Consider the following 16,462-nt stretch of genomic DNA (forward strand, 5'->3'; position numbering starts at 1 on the left):
TTTACTATGACAGTGAAACACTCAAGGCAAGGCTTGGGTTGGGACAGGCCCCTGGCCTTCGGCTGCCCTGCCTGGCCAGCAATCCGTCATCCTTATCACCATCTCCACACAGAGCTGATGGTGATGTCACCACAGGCTCGGCCTTGCCTCTCAGAAGCGATGTGGATTAGGCTTTGGAGGCGGTGGCATGATTTACACACAGAGACCGTTCGAATCTCTTGAGCATGTAAAAGGTTCAAGCCTGAAACAGAACTTCTATTCAGATTCAGAAGTTTTTTATTTCATCAAATGTGCTAGACATAAAGGCTGTCACATAAGATATTTTAATTGTCCTTAATTCTGTTTTAGATATACTGTGAATAAATTATACAATATTCTAAAAATAGCACCTTTAAAGAATTATAGAGGTCACTTTATTTTAGCCTCCTGGATCTGTCAACCCCAGTGGTTTTGAGAGAAGAGCACGTGTGAGAATGCCCTCAAATTTGGCTGTGTGACACACACATACATGCTTGACTCACTCTGGTCCCAAAAGCCATTCCTCTGTCTGGCTTCGACACAGGAGCGAAGCCGAGTTTCTACAATAGTAGCTTTATGAGGTAAAATCAGAAAAAGGCCCCATCCAGAATGATTCAACGTTAGGTCAGACTGCAGTCCATTCTACCGTCTACATCACCCACGTCTACGCTGGTTAATTTGCCGTGACATGTTAGAAATACACTCTAAGAAGAAGTATGCAGAGCAGTACATCATCAGGAAGACGTTAACGACAAGCTACATTCCTTACGATTCTGGGTCCAAACCATCTGTGGTACAGCTGATGAGGGGTCTGAGACCTACTCCATCCCTGGCTTCACAGGACATCTGTCCTAAACCCAGTGCTGAGCGGTCAGCACCGCCCCTCGGAAGCAGCCCTTCATCAGAGGCTGTATAACCAACCGTACTGCTGCCATTTCGTTGAAGTACAAATGACCCCCTATGTGTCTGAGCTACAAGGAATGGGTGTATTTTCCTGCCACATTTTATACAAGGTAGGTTAATACCAGCTGGGGCTGTTAAATATCATTAAAGATGATTTAATTTGGGATCAGAGAACCACATCCAACAACAATAAACAGAGAAGGAGCAGATTGACACAGTGCTTTATTTAAGCTGTCTGTACGAAGGAAAATAATGTTCATCCCTATCATATACGTGTAAAAATACTAAGGATGTACAGTGTACAAAAGCAGTTTCGTTATTTCACATCCTTGTGGGTCATATACTTAAGGAAATAGACAGTTTTAGTATGACCAACAGTAATAGTAATACAGTTTCTTGGGTTTATACTTGCATCTGCTTAAAATCCTTAACCAGATGACTAGATCTTGTGCAGATCTAATGAAAGAACTAGCAAGGTCAAGAAATGTCACAAACTATAAAGCTACAGGGAGGTAATTCAATTACCAATTTAGAGGTTTTCTTTTTATTTAAATAAATACTTTACATTTCATGCTTGCCTGTAATGCACTACCAGGAGCAAGATAAGGAAATTCTACTGTAGACAGTACAAACAGTAGCAGCAAAGTGTGTACGCTGAGGTGTAATATAGAGACCCTGCAGTTAGTAGGAAGGCCCTTACTTTTGTACTCTACGAAGCAAGTGGCCCCTGCCAGAACAGTCAGCTTTAAGAAGCTGGAAATCGGGTATGGGAATGGAAACCAGTACTTGAATAATGCTATGTAATTAGTGTAGAAAGCAAAGCTGAGCGCGACCCGGCCAACAATCCAAGCAGAAATGGCCAATATCCTCCAAGATGGCTGCACTATGACAAGAAGTCAAGCTTCATGACAGTTAGTATGGGCTGGAGTCTGCAAAGTCTGAACTGTATTCTCAGAATGATTCCAGGTTTCAGGGTTTTCCACCTGCCAGAACCCAAAACTACAGCTATGGGGACACAAGGGAAGCTTTAGAAATCTCCCTTTACACACAATCTGTTTTTCTCTTATTCCTCCATGGCAGCTGACAGTTTGATCTGGAAGTGAAAATTGGGGATTCTCAAAATCAAAGCCAAGAAGATAACCTTACCTTGTGTGACACCAGTGGAGTCTCAGAGGGCAGAACAGAAGTGGCTGAGCCCAGGCGTGGCTGAGGACTGAGAGCCACTGTAAGCCGTGGCTTGCCTGGGCCACTGGAGCGCCAGTCATTAATCTTTAGCAAGTGTCCTTGGCCAAGGTCATGGAAATCACCTTCAACTTCGGGGAGCAGGGGGAACCAAAAGAACAAAAAGCTATGTGCTTGGTGTACGGTGTCATGCCTCCCTCTAGAGAAGTACTCTGAACATCAGCCAGGCTCAGCTCGCTTCTCTTCCTCTCACCTGTTTCATTCTTATATCATGAACGCAAGACAACTTAAAGAACATACCTTCTAGTCTACTTTTTTGTCAAAGTGAAACATTCAACATAATTCTAAGTGGAAAAAAAAAAAAAGATTAGCTATGTAGCTATGTGTGTAAGTAAGAACGAACTGCCATTTACTGTAACTTCCTACTCAATACTAAGGATGAACTTCACTCAGGTAGAAATATGAAAAATAAGGATAACATCGATGTCTGAGTATGTCTTAGCTGCCTTAGTAAAATGCCCTGTAACCCCGTCAGTCCCAGTGGCCCACCCACTGCCAGCAGTGGCTTCATAGCTATACATCCGCTCTTCCAGCATAAAGAGGCTAAGACATCTGCATATGAATATGAGTCATTCTACTTAGAAAGTCACTTGCTCTTTCATACAATGCAATCATAATACTACGTCATGCTGTAGTCTTCCATTGGGAGCTGTCAGAGTTTGACTAAAATACATTTCCATGATCACTCCACGGAGTGGGACGGCCTTCCGCTTGCCGCTAGAATGGCCCCCAGCCCCTAGGACTTCATAGGCTGCTTTGGAAAATGCCAGCTCCTAGCACCAAAGGGTTTAATCTGAAGATCATCATTTATGAAGGAGAAAGATGAGGTCTGCATACATGCCCCCTTTCAGTGAGAAATGTTGGAATTTGGGGACATGCGTATATACAGAAAAATAAAAGCTGGAGGTGGTTTTTTTTTTTCCCTGATGGCCTATTTCAGTGATAAATGTACCATGATCACAATAAACACATCAGGTTCTTAGCCTTTACTGTCTACTTCCTAAATACTCAAGATGTGTCCATTTTGCCAAGTAAAGATGGTTTCTTATCACTCAGGTCTGTTTTCTTCGTTACTCTTTGCTGCCAGGTCTCCATCGCATTTCAGTTCTTAGATGAGCAAACGCCAACATCTATTTGTTTCATTAACCCCCTGGCATGGAGAGTTGGGGATTTTCTCATTTTCCGTACCGAGGGGTTAAATGACAGCATCTCTTCTCCCAAAGCCAAATTCTAACCAATAGATTCCATTTCAGAGCCTTATCATTTTTTTTTTTTTAACATAGGAGAAAAAGTGCGTGATTCTCATCAGCGCATTCAATCCTTGCACATGGGTCAAGAGAAACTGCAGTAAGTCTATTTTATGTAAGTTGGAGCTGCATTTGCTAACATGACATATAATTCTCATCACTAAAAAATAAATACTACTGCAATATAAACAAAATCATAAAAGGACATTCAAAGTTTTGACATTTGAGAAAAAGCTAATTCACGTAGAACTGAAAGTAAAAAAATTAAATAAGGCAAACACCTGTTTACCTTGGTGTACAAATTTTGGTGAAAAGCAGTATGATTATACCTGTCTACATTCTTCAGCCATCAGAGGTGATAAATGTCAAGAAGGAAAAAAGGTTTCCAAGCACAGGGGGAAAATGCTCTCTGGCGCAAATTGTATCATAAGACCCTTTAAGTGACCTTGACTGTGCATATGCCTTCATTTCTTGGTAGAACAATGTTCACTTGCTCATGATTGCCCATGAAGTCTCAACATCCACGTGTGATATGGGCTTCTTCTACAGTATCCACCAGGAATTTAAAAAAAAAAAATATATATATATATATATATATATACACACACACACATATATATATATATATATATATATATATATATATATATTTATTCCAACAGTTGTTCAGTCCTTCTCTCAAATGCTTCCTAATAAATTCCAGCCACAGCTTAGTAATATATGCCTACTTCACACATGGATCTGATGTGCTTTACATATGCACGTCACCACCCTTCAACAATTGCTTGTTCTGAATTTATAAACTAAAATCTTCTTAGTCTAGTTAGTTTTTTATGTTCTAGAAAGTTAAAAAATGTACCTAGAATCAGTGTATCTCATTTAGCCTTCACTGAGGGAAAAACTAAAAGATCAAAAGATGACAATTGGTGCACAAATGAACAATGGTGGGCTCATGACTTCCAAAGGTTGTAAAATTACTTCTTAAAGTTGCTCTAATAGTAAGACAGTAGCAGCAACAGCATGAGACCTTAGACTGAGATACAATTTCATGCAAAAACAAAAATTGGAGTGTGTTTGCGCATATGTATGTTTTCATGAGGGTGAAAGGTGGCGAGGGGTGAAGACCCTTGGCTGGTCTGGGATGTCGGAAGGTGCCCCTGCTATCTGTAAGAGCTAGGACTGGTGATGTCCAGGAATCATTTTCAGTAATAAATCTAAGATGACAGTGAAGTAGCAGAATGAAAGAGACTTATTCTCGTCCACTTGCAGAGTAGGAAAATTGAGGGAAATGCGGCCGCCTCTCATTGTCCATGCAGTCCATACCATCCTCATCATCTGTGGGCAGGAAACATCTATTTTAATTTTACATTTGCTTTTGCAACATTATCTCTGATCTATTTTTTTAAACTCTGAACATAGGAAAGATGAATACAGGCAATAGCTCCCATAAACCTGTGTTTATCAATAAGCTATACAGTAATTATGCTTCAAAAGTCATCTGATTTTCATAGTCTACGAAGAAATAACACTATAGAATTACCTCTAAGACATCAAAATTTCAGGACTCAATGAAACAGTGAAAAAAAAGGTATTAAAGAAAACAGAAATTTTAAAGACGGAGCAGTCTTCAGTAACCTTTCATGTCACGTAACCACATATATCAAAATTGCAAAAGTCGGTTAAATCTACAGCATCCAATGTCTGTACAGAATCCATCATCAAATGTCTTCAAATGCTTGTTATTTTTTTCCTTTGTGATACTTTCAGTGAAACTGCAAAACAAAGCTTCCTACAAAATTTTATTCAACATCTAGCATCAGGCTTAACTTACCTTTCCCAATTTCCCTGTAATAAAACTTCACAGTGAAGGGACCAAGTGAAAGAACAAGAGGGAATGATGTCAGTATCTGAGTCCTAGCTCATCAGCAAACAACAGGGAATAGAGACTTGAAAGGCATCAAAACAGGCTGCTTACAATGTCAGTGTTCCTCCTCTCAGCTTTCCTGCTTTCCTGTATTTCAAAGATCACAGATGATCAGCACCCTCTTCTCATAAATGTCTTATGATGACAGTCCTGTACTGTCGGGAGACTCTTCTATGTGGCTGCATGGTCAGCCACTCAGTCAACAAGCGCTCCCAGGCATCTGCTCTGGGCTGAGCACCTGCCCAGTCCATGAACAGATACAACTCAACAAGGTTCCCCAAGGCCCCTGCACTCACGGGCTCCTGGGGAGGCTCCATTTTAAATCCCCTGCTCTACTCTAACCTTGTTTCATCATATGGTGTCCTGCAATGGAAATAAGTGAATCTTTCAAATATTCAACCTTTCTCTCTTCAGGCAAAATAATTCAATTTCCTCAAACCCACACAGGAAGTACATTACCAAATTTTCTGCCTTTCTAAGCTCTCCAGGGAGCATTAACTGGACATGGATATAAGCAAAGAAAACCTACAGTCCAGACCCCACTGCACTGAGGCTCTGACCCTGTCACCCCAAACAGGAGGATGCTTTGCCTTCATCTGAAGAATAAACCCTTCTGTTTTTGTCTGTTTTTTTTTTTTTTTTCTGTATCCCATTCTTAATGCAGAAGATTCTAAGAATGGGATCAAGCTGGCATTAGCCAAAATATGACTTCTAATGTGCCAGCAGATATCCTTGTAATTAGGTGAGAACTGACCCATGAAGAAGTATTTGTGGCTCCCTGCTCTGTGTAACACACTGAACTCAGACGCCCTCTCTCCTTCTGCAAACAGACCACTGTAATCGCAGTCAGCATTTCTAGAAGTTATTGAGGTTTGGGGAAATCTCCATCCCCTTATAAAGTTATTGGTTCCAGTATTTATACCAAGCAAGCCACATACATCTTTTAGATCAAATACCTTCAGCAGTATTTTTAGCTACAGTAAAAACAGAAGGAGCTGGGAATGATGGCATATCTGCAGCTGAGCCACACAGTATAAAAACTCTCTAGAGGATACAGGCAGCTAAAACTTTCATGTTCAGATTCTGACATGTGCCAATCACATTTCAAATAAACAATTTTCCTCACCAATGGCCTTATTTTGCTGAGTGTTTCTGCACAGCAGGACTCACTCCAGCCTGGCGAGGTTCAGCACCCAGGTTAGCCACACAGTCAACAGGGGCAGGTGCTAGACACTCTTTTGGAGGAGGAGGGACTCTTGCTGGGTGTCAGCTAAGAATTAAGAGAGAGCATTCACTCTGTCACTTCAGCAACACATTCATCACAATTCTGAATATAGGAAATTTCACAGATAACCCTGAGGACCCCAATCCTTGATATTCTTTAAAGCTGATGATCTCACTCCATCATTCCAGCCCCCTTCTGTTGTCAGGCTTGGTAACAGCGAGGCATGAACATCTGATCGTGGCCCAGCAAGAGCTGAGAGCCTGGGCAGGGGCTGCGGTAGGAGGGGTCGGAGGAAGGGCAGCTGACTGAGTCGGAGCCTGTCAACCCATACAAGCTAGTTCCTGCCATGATAGACTGTCCATAGGGAACAGTGATGATAATGCACATGAACTGTTGCCCAAAAACACGTATCTGGAAAAAGAAGACAGTGATCAGCTCTACATGCTACATCTCTTGTATTCCTGGATCCAAGGAACATCAGTTGCTTGATTTTCTTAGAACATTTAACAAATGTCATTATATTGCAGTAAAAGCGACCAGATCTCAAAGAAACCCTCTTTTTCTGTAAGAGGAAGGCAGAGGACCATGAATGGCTATAACGAAAGATGACACATTCCAAAATCTGTTCAATTAATTAACACCAGTGAGGACAATCTGGCATGTTACTGCAGCTGTTTGTAGAAAATGGAACATTTTGCCTTTCTAACTGATGGTTTGTTCTAAACAGTAACTGTATCCTGTTTTATACAAGCAAGGTGGCAAGTGGGAAGACAATCGCTAACGAATGGTACTGCTCTGGACTTTTATCAAGAAAACCTCTGTGTGTTAGCCTTTAGGGAGCTGCAATGGTTTCTCACCAGTTAAACTCTTTAAAGCTGCAAGAAAAAGGTGATGTTAAATGTAATCACAGCTCAAAGTTTCCCTGATTCTCCTTTTATCTGCCCTGTAAGGGAATTTAGAATGTATCCAGAACTGGCAAACTAAAAATACTGCCCCTTTGCCCTAGAAGAACCCAGAAGCTGCAGTTAACAACCATCAAGGCTATTCCCCTAAGACAGGAAGCCCAGGGCCAGGTGGTCTCCAATGCTGAGCGCTGTGCTGTGCTGAGCTGAGCTACACAGACAGCAAGAGAGGCTGCTGAACAGAGATGCCTGCAGATGCGTCCATGCTGGTCTTTGCCTGGGCACACTCTGCTGTGCTCTTTCATCTGACTTTCCTTTCTAGAGACGTCCTGAATAGGAAAAAACACAGGAAGTCCACAGTGTCCTCCCCTCCCCAACTGTGGTGTGCCCAGATGACACTCCTGGGCTCTCATTTCCATACCACCCAGGGCCCAGGAGCAGGGCAGGACCACACCCCATTTCTGACACCCACAAAAGCCAGATTTTTTTTTTTTTTTTTTTTTTTTAAGACAGAGTCTCACTCTGTTGCCCAGGCTGGAATACAGTGGTGTGATCTCAGCTCACTGCAGCTTCCACCTCCTGGGTTCAAGCAATTCTCCAGCGTCAGCCTCCTGAGTAGCTGGAATTACAGACATGCACTACCACGCCTGGCTAATTTTTCCATTTTTTGTAGAGATAGGGTTTCACCATATTGGTCAGGCTGGTCTCAGATTCCTCCTGACCTCAAGTGATCCCCCCAGCTTGGCCTCCCAAAGTGCTGGGATTACAGGTGTGCACCACCATACCTGGGCAAAATCCAGCCTTTCCTGGGCAACAACTGCAGGTGGGCTCTGCTAACCATCTCGGAAGTTACTACGACATGCAGGCTTCCTGGGCATCTCTGTCTCAGTCTAGAAGTGAACCTATTATCATTTAAAGACACTCAGGTTGTAGGGTTTTTACAGCATGAACAATGTCTGAAACGACCTATGTTATTTAAGACCAGAGTTGCTGTTAGTGGCAAAATATGACATGCCAGGAAAACCATTCTTGATGGCTTTTATACTGCTGATAATGAAACCAAGCAACTAGGTTCAAATTATGTTCTAGAAATTGTGCTGGGGGACGTAAAACACCTTCTAACATTTCAGTCTCATTTTAGAAGTCCTAGAAATTGAGCAGTAAAATGCATACTGATGACAAATTCTCATCAGGACTAGTGCCCTGTGGGTGTGGAGTAAGAAATAAGGCAGGTAAGATGAATTTTGAAGAGATTCTGGTCCTTGAAAGCTAGGGGTTTAAAATTCAAGTCAATCATGAAAAAATAACTGACTAGCTAAGAGGCATACACAACAGCTTCTAATTTACCTTATCTGTAACCAATTCAGTTTTGTTTTGCTCTGGTCTTTCTAGGCTCACACTTCTGAGCACCGCATTTCAGGGGCAGGTGCCTGCTGGCCCTCACGCACACCGCCTGCAGCCAGGTGGTCGCTGCGTCGGGTCGATCATCCCCTAATTGGAGTGGACCACAGCACACAGTAACACCATGGACTGGTGCTTGAGCAGAAATGAAAATAAGGTGATTCAGATTTGCAGAACTCTCAGTGCTCATCCCAAAGAGATGGCTTCTCAGGCATATGGGAGGACAAAAACAGGCCACCGAGAGGTTATCAGCCCTGCTCCCCGCTTTTCAGAGGACAAAGTGACCTGCCATCTCCCAGAGCTGCAGTGGGTAGAGCCTGACACAAGGCAGGTTCCCCAGGTCTGAGTCCTGGGCTTTTTCAACCTCATTCTGTGTCCCAAATTGGGATTTCACTTTGAGCTTTCTGAAGTAAAATATCTACTCATGGCTCCACATTTTAGAGCCTATTTCTATGACTTCCAAAATAACATATTTATTTGCTCTAAAGATACACAAATGCCAAATGCTCTATTTAAGAACGGAAACTTTCTCAAAGTGGCTGAGACTGAGGACAGAGACGTGTCAGGCCTTCCTATCCCAGGGTCTGCTTTGGATATTCAGAGGGAAGGCAAGCCTGGGTCTACTCCCAGCTCTGAGGTTCCTAGGCATTCACCATATTCTGTGTATTCATGTACCTAGCAAGTATTATTAATACACATACTGTGCCAGGCATCTAACTAGGAGCTTGGGCTAACAAGACAAACTAGATCCTTCCTCTCTGAGCCACTGCGTGTTAATGGCGGAGAGAGACACTAAACAAATAAATTAACCAGAAAAATACCAGCAAGTAAAGGTGCCAATGCAGTGAATGAAGAGTGGGAGGGAGGGTTGTCAGACTGATGTTCTTCAGACCAGGTCAAAGAAGGTTCTCTGATGGAATGACATGCAAGCTGAAGAACAAGAAGGAGTCATCCATGTAGGTTCAGGGAAGAAGGGCATTCTAGGCAGGGACACCCAGATCCTGTGGCATGGTAACATGTGGCATGTTTAAGGTATGGCTGGAACCCAGGCGCAGTGGGGGAAGATGGAACACAAAAGGGTCAGAGAGGTTGACAGGGCCCAGATCAGTCAGTGCTGTGCAAACCAATGTGAGCAACTTTGGATTTAGAGTACAATGGGATGGCACTGGAAGGCTTTAAGCAGAGGAATGATGTGGCCTGCTTACAATCAGGATTATATCCAAATGAAAGGGCCTAGCAAAGGCTCTACGGCAGGAACTGCCAATGGGCCAATCCAGCAATTCACTGGTGTTACCCAGCATTGTGGAAAATTATAATGCCACAGTCCATGCCGGGGACAGAAGCTAAGGGCCTATGCCCATTATTTCTACTCAGAAAGCCCTGGGCTACTTGCCCATGACTCCACAGGCTTCCCAACACTGTCGGTGACTCTTAGTGATACTAAAATTCTAGCAATGGCACAAGACGGGGTGGAAACTCTGCCTCGTCACAGGACAGACCGTGAGTGGCTCACTTCAACGTACTAGTATTTCACAACTTAGCCTAGACATCAGCCAAGTTGGTAACCCTGCTCCTGGCTATGGCTGACCGCAACTATAGGACCCTGAGCACCTTAACTTCCTGTGACTCTAAAGAAAGAAAAGCACACATCCATAATCGTATCTTTACTTTCAGGGCGTTCACGGTCCCCCTGCTGCCCGGTAAGACCTCTTGGCTTAGATGACTCCTTGTTTGCCTTTTAACACTAAAATCTGTTGCCAGTGATCATATTCGGCACAGCATTTCCCTCCAATCTTCCCTCTCCCGGACGCTGAGTCCACATCAGCACTACTGATGAATCTGCCTCTTAGAAAGGAAGGAGAGGAGGAGAAATACAGGAAAGGAATGGAAAAGGAGAGAAAAATTAACATGATGCTATTATGTGAACCAAAAGATGTGTGACGAATACCCAAAGACTGACCCGAAACTCAACTTATCCTCATTCCTAAGTTGCTATTAGATACAGACCTTTGTCAGCATGAAAATGTTTATAAATTACGTCTGATAACCTTTTCCTTCATTACAGGTCCCATTATTTATGGTATTTCTCAAAGGTGAGACATAATAATGTATATAAGGTGACTTAAGGTAGTATATGAACACACAGTTTTCTTATGTAATTTATATGTATCCAAAAGTACTAGCAAACTAAATTATGTCTTCACAGATATTACTATTTAAGAGACAGCTAAGTAAAAAGGAATGACTCAATTTAAAGTGAATCTTAAAACTATTAAGTAAGTAGGAGGCCAGAACCGGCAAAATCCTGAAGGCGATGTGTGAATTAACAGTCTAGGAAAAGAGGGGAGTCTCTATTTCACAATCCTTTCAGTTGGTGTCAAAAGAATCTACTGGAGAACAGTATGGGAGGTCTGGTCTGTAAATGCATCTACAATTTCTCTCTCTATAATTTGCCCTATCCAGAAAACCCGTCTTTTGGCATTTACACTGGAAACTCAATATTCTTAAATTCAATTCAATATTCAGTATTCTTAAATGGAATGGAGGTCACTGTGGAATTTGATCTTGAAAATATCGGATGATTTTTTAAAAGACTGTTTTCTTCAATCACATTAGAAGAAATTACATTAGAAATTTATCAACTGCCTTCTAAATTTACTTACATTTTTCAGGTGGTGTTATTGTAATAGTCTGAGCTGTAAATTCCTCATCAAAATATCTAGTATCTGTCTCAGATGTTACTTGAGGTTTAAAAGGAGGTACAAGCTGCAAAAAGAAAGAAAGTTTTATTAACTGATTTCAATTCAGGAAAATTCCTTTCTAGGAAAAAAGTAGAGAGCACGTAATCAAATGAACAGGACAAAGGTTTACAGTGATGAGTCGCAGTGTAAGGTGGACATGGTATTTGGCTTCCCAGTCAACAGTCTAAACAAAACGGTGGGTAACTGGTGGTTCTGTATAAAATCTAACGGATCAGGAGAACCACAGAGCAGGGAAGGAGAGGGATACTGAAAAACCTGTCCTAGTTCTTTATTCCCAATAACAAACACACACAAAACCGTATCAATGCAGACCACTGTGACATGATGCAACCTCTTTCTAGTGCTAGCTGAAGAGGCTATTAATAAAAACACAACTTAAAAATACAGTTATCAGCAGCTTACAGATAAGAGTGCTGCCTCTGCCCTCTGTAAAGAACTCTTAACTTTGTACTTTGCAAAGAATATGCTGATATGAGATGAGCATCAATGCCTACCCTGCTCTGGAAAAGGGATTCTTGGTGGCCTCTGAAGTTCCACGCAAAATTGTGCCCATAGCTTTCATCAGATCCTCAAAGGGAACCACAACCCAAAAGAGATTAAGAGTAGCTCCTCTGGGACTGACAGGGCGGGAATCAGGCATGGGGGCGGAAGGAAAGCCTTGGGCTACTGAAGGTTTTGGATGCCTGAGCCCCGTGAACCTCCACTGGTTGGGAGGGAAAAGGAGCTAACACGGGGCTCCTGCTTCTCGGGGTTCCAGCCTTGAGGGGTAGGTGGAACCCACAGGTTTCCTTCTAGCCCAGAAAGTTCAATCCCGGAGCACAGAGTCAGAGAACATGCTCTGCAAAGTATCATTCAGAACAGGGGATGCTGCTTCAGAATACGATTCTCACGGGGATAAGAAAATGGCAAACAGAATGACAAAAATCAGCACGTTTTATAAAAATTTTACGGAAACAGAAATACACAATTGGCTTCAGATCAGTGCATTTTCCCACTCTCTCTGTCACCAAATTTATGTTAAATAATAAGGCAAAATCTTTAAGTTAGTCTCTAGGCAGAACTATATTTTTAAGAATCGGGGGATGACTAGAGTTAAAAGCAGGTTTTCAAAATAAGGGACCACATTTCAGTTTATGGTACATGCTACAAATCTCTCTTCTCTTTAGAATTCTGTGTGGCCCCAGTACACAGCTATTCTAATGTCTTCACGATTAGCAAGCAACCTTTTGGGGATGAACCAACCCTACGTTCCACTGATCAGCTGGTAATAGCTACTAACCCCTGACCTGAAACAAGCTCCTCTGCCATGGTGCCATCCCATGTTTCTTTCTAGCTGCTCTGCTAGGATCCCTGGACACAAGCAAGCAGGTCACGCCACCGCTAGAAGCCCTCCCCTCCGCTTCTCAGGAGAAGCGCGTTCTCTTCACCAGCACCACACGCACAGGGAACACCAGAGGTGACATCGGCTGGAGCAGTGTTGGCTTTGCTGTTGCTTTTGTTGTCTTCAAGAAAACAAGGGGCTAATTGCCCCTGTTTGGCAGGAAACTCAAAGACTGGAATTCTGGTTGAGTTTTTCTGATTCACTTTTCTACAGATGTTCACAAAGTAGGTCTTTATTCTTCCAATCAAGTTAACCACAAGAAATTCCTGTGGCTGGAATGGGCTTCTCTTGGGCACTAGGAGTAGGTTTTACTTACTTCTGCCCCACCTTTTCATCTGGTTCTTTGTGATGTCAAAAATTTAAATTTGCCTTCAAGTTAGGGGAAACTTGTCCTTTTAGATGAAAGAATGATCACCTGTAACTTTGACAAACTGAAACCTACCTTAACACAGTTCTCAAAAGATTACAGCGGAGCTTAAATAGTCTGTTTCAAATGTCATGTGTACCGAGGACTTTCCTGACCGCTTTCTTATATTAAACAGCTATCCTCCCCATCACTTTCTATCTTCACACTGCTTTTTCTTCAGGACTTTGTGACATCTGATACACAGACATGCATACATACACACATATATTTATTACTGTCATTACACGTCATCACTAACAAAATTTAAGTTCCAAGAGGGCAAGGACTTAAAAAAAAAAAAGTTTATTGATGCATAATTAACATACACTAAACTGCACACATTAAGAATATACAATTTGGGCTGGGTGTGGCACTGTGCGCCTGTAGTCCCAGCTACTTGGGAGGCTGAGGTGGGAGGATCACTTCAGCCCAGAAGGCAGAGGATGCAGTGAGCCAAGATTACGCCACTGCCCTCCAATCCAGCCTGGGCGAAAGAGTAAAACCCTCTCCAAAAAAAAAAAAAAAAGGCAATTGATACATTTTGACATGTTTATATCCATGAAACTGTCACCAAAATCAAGATGGTGAAAACATCTACCACTTCAAATGTCTTCCTTCCTGTACCCCTGCCCTGTGTAATTCCATCCTCCTCCCCATCCCCTGCAGGCCATGACTGACATGCCATGACTGACGGGCTTGTATTTTTACGAGTTTTATGCAAATGGATCACATAGTATGTACTCTTTGGTTTCTTTCACTTGGCAAGATTACTTCGACATTCATCTGTGTCAGTGCATGAGAGCTTTGATGCAACATCATTAGGCATCCACGTTACAGTCCTGGTGTGGCTCCTTCTGACTTATTTTTTCCCCTAAACTTAAGAAAGCTTTTAAAGAGCACCAGTGTTTCTTCAGGTAATAATGTAAAAAAGACTATAATAACATAGGTACATTCCCAGGACGCTCAGTCTTTTAGGGATGAACTAATAGCCAGTATCATGGCTTACAAAAGTGTCTTGAACTTGATGCAGCTTATATTGGGAAAGTTTGTATTTTTTATCTTTTAATTCCATTTTCCATTAACTTTTTGAAGTCCTCTCATATTTAAACAACAGCTGAACAAATTTCAAATATTATATTATTATGGGTTGAAATGTGTCCCTCTAAAATTTGCATGTTTAAGACCTAACCCCAAGTACCTCAGAATGTGACTCTATTTGGAGATAAGGCCTTTAAAAAAGTAACGGCATTAAAATGAGATATTGGGGTGGGTCTTAACTCAATCTGGTATATTTATAAGAGAAAATTTGGACACATAAGTAGACACACTAAGGAAACACCATATAAAGACAAAGGAAGAAGATGGCCCTCTGCAAGCAAAGCAGAGACACCTCAGAAGAAACCAACCCTGCCTGCATCTTGATCTTGGACTTTCACCCCTCCAGAAATGTGAGACAATGAATTTCTGTTGTTTAAACCACCCAGTCTGTGGTATTTTGTTACGGTGGCCCTAGCACATTAATATATTAGTTTCCTATTTCAACTTTAAACTAGTATCTTCATCTCTTCTTTTTCATCTTTGAGAGATGTGAAACATCTCTCAAAACATTTCTATATCAACTGACAGAATGTAAACTCCCATTTAGGAAGCATAAAGTCAAAAATATTTCTGTAAATCTCAGCTACTTTTATGGATCAACTCAATGAATAGCTATAGTATCATTAACTGCAAATGACATTTTTCTGACAAATGCACTAAACTTGAAACAAATCTTTATTTGAAACCAATTTGCTTTCAGAAAATGTAGTATCCAATGATCTTAAACAAGAGGATCAAGTTTCTGGGTTCAAGGCATCAATTTCATTTCACTGAAAATACGCAACTTCAAGTCCCTATGGTGACAGCAAAGTTGAAGCTCCCTAAATCCTTTCCACCCTGATCTTTAAGCAAATATAAAGGTTATGAAATCACTCAACCATTTACTGTCTTCCTAAAAGTGTGAACGAGAAAACAGAGAGGCTGGACGCGGTGGCCGAAACCTGTAATCCCAGCACTTTGGAAGGCTGAGGTGGGTGGATCACAAGGTCAGAAGATCAAGACCATACTGGCTAACACTGTGAAACCTCGCCTCTACTGAAAAAAAAAAAAAAAAGCAAAGCATTAGCCAGGCGTGGTGGTACGCACCTGCAGTCCCAGCTACTTGGGAGGCTGAGGTGGGAGAATCACTTAAACCTGGGAGGTGGAGGTTGCAGTGAGCCGAGATTGCACCACTGCACTCCAGCCTGGCTACAGAGTGAGACTCCAACTCAAAAAAAAGGAAAGAAAGAAAGAACAAAGAGAATTTTCTGAAGGCTGTTAGAGTATCATTTGATATTTCTAGTATGGCTGGAATGACTGCATGAGTGTAGGCATGAACACCAAGGTCTCTGAAGGTAAGACTCCCCAGACCTTTCTTAGTAACAGGTCACGTGCTACTATCAGATACCTATATTCTTTCTTCTATTGTTCCTTCCAGGTGCTTAAGAAATAGAGTGGAGAACTTGAAGCTTTCTGGGACAGCTGATGTGGACAGCAATTATGGTGTCTTAAGTGCCTTAACAACTGTGGTTATTTTCCCCATTTGGTGTTGGCATAGAGGGTCCCAAATCCAGGGAACACAGATGTTTACGGTAAAAAACTGCCGACACTATTGCATGCTTAGATTTCCCAGAGATAGTAATCTCGCTGTAATTTTCACTTTTCTGAAACAATACGAGAAAGGAGTCAATCACAGGTGGAGATTCTAGTTTATTTAATCTCTATTAAATACTGGCTTCACACTTTGTGTATACATGGGTGTGCATGCACTGGAAAAGCAGGAATATAAAAAGAGGATTTATTTCTAACAAAATTAATGGAAAGATGGCATACATTATTTAGTTACATTGTATGCTAAGCTGTGCCATACCAATGATGACTTTTTGACATAAAACTAGAAACTAATTATATTTCATTTTTACAAAACTACACAATAATAACAAGTTCATACTGTTAATCTTGTGCCTATATAAA

The 16,462-nt window shown here is 41.8% G+C and overlaps 1 protein-coding gene across 4 annotated transcripts in view; it reads right to left on the bottom strand.

Annotated features, from left to right (window-relative positions):
* Window positions 1-16,462, bottom strand: part of AKT3 (AKT serine/threonine kinase 3) — a 318,464-nt gene that overhangs the window by 846 nt on the left and 301,156 nt on the right. For 3 of the 4 annotated variants that reach the window (XM_039464325.2, XM_074385420.1, XM_074385421.1), the window contains 2 exons: window positions 11,526-11,628; window positions 1,127-4,745 (listed from right to left, as the gene is read on the bottom strand). In XM_039464325.2, the coding sequence (XP_039320259.1) occupies window positions 4,660-4,745; window positions 11,526-11,628 (189 nt within the window). In that variant the 3' untranslated portion in view covers window positions 1,127-4,659. Of the gene's footprint in view, window positions 1-1,126; window positions 4,746-11,525; window positions 11,629-16,462 lie in introns of those variants that run through there. The other variant, XM_039464326.2, reaches the window with a different exon arrangement.

The sequence above is a fragment of the Saimiri boliviensis genome, chromosome 14, assembly GCF_048565385.1.
Source record: "Saimiri boliviensis isolate mSaiBol1 chromosome 14, mSaiBol1.pri, whole genome shotgun sequence".
Taxonomy (NCBI): Eukaryota; Metazoa; Chordata; class Mammalia; order Primates; family Cebidae; genus Saimiri; species Saimiri boliviensis.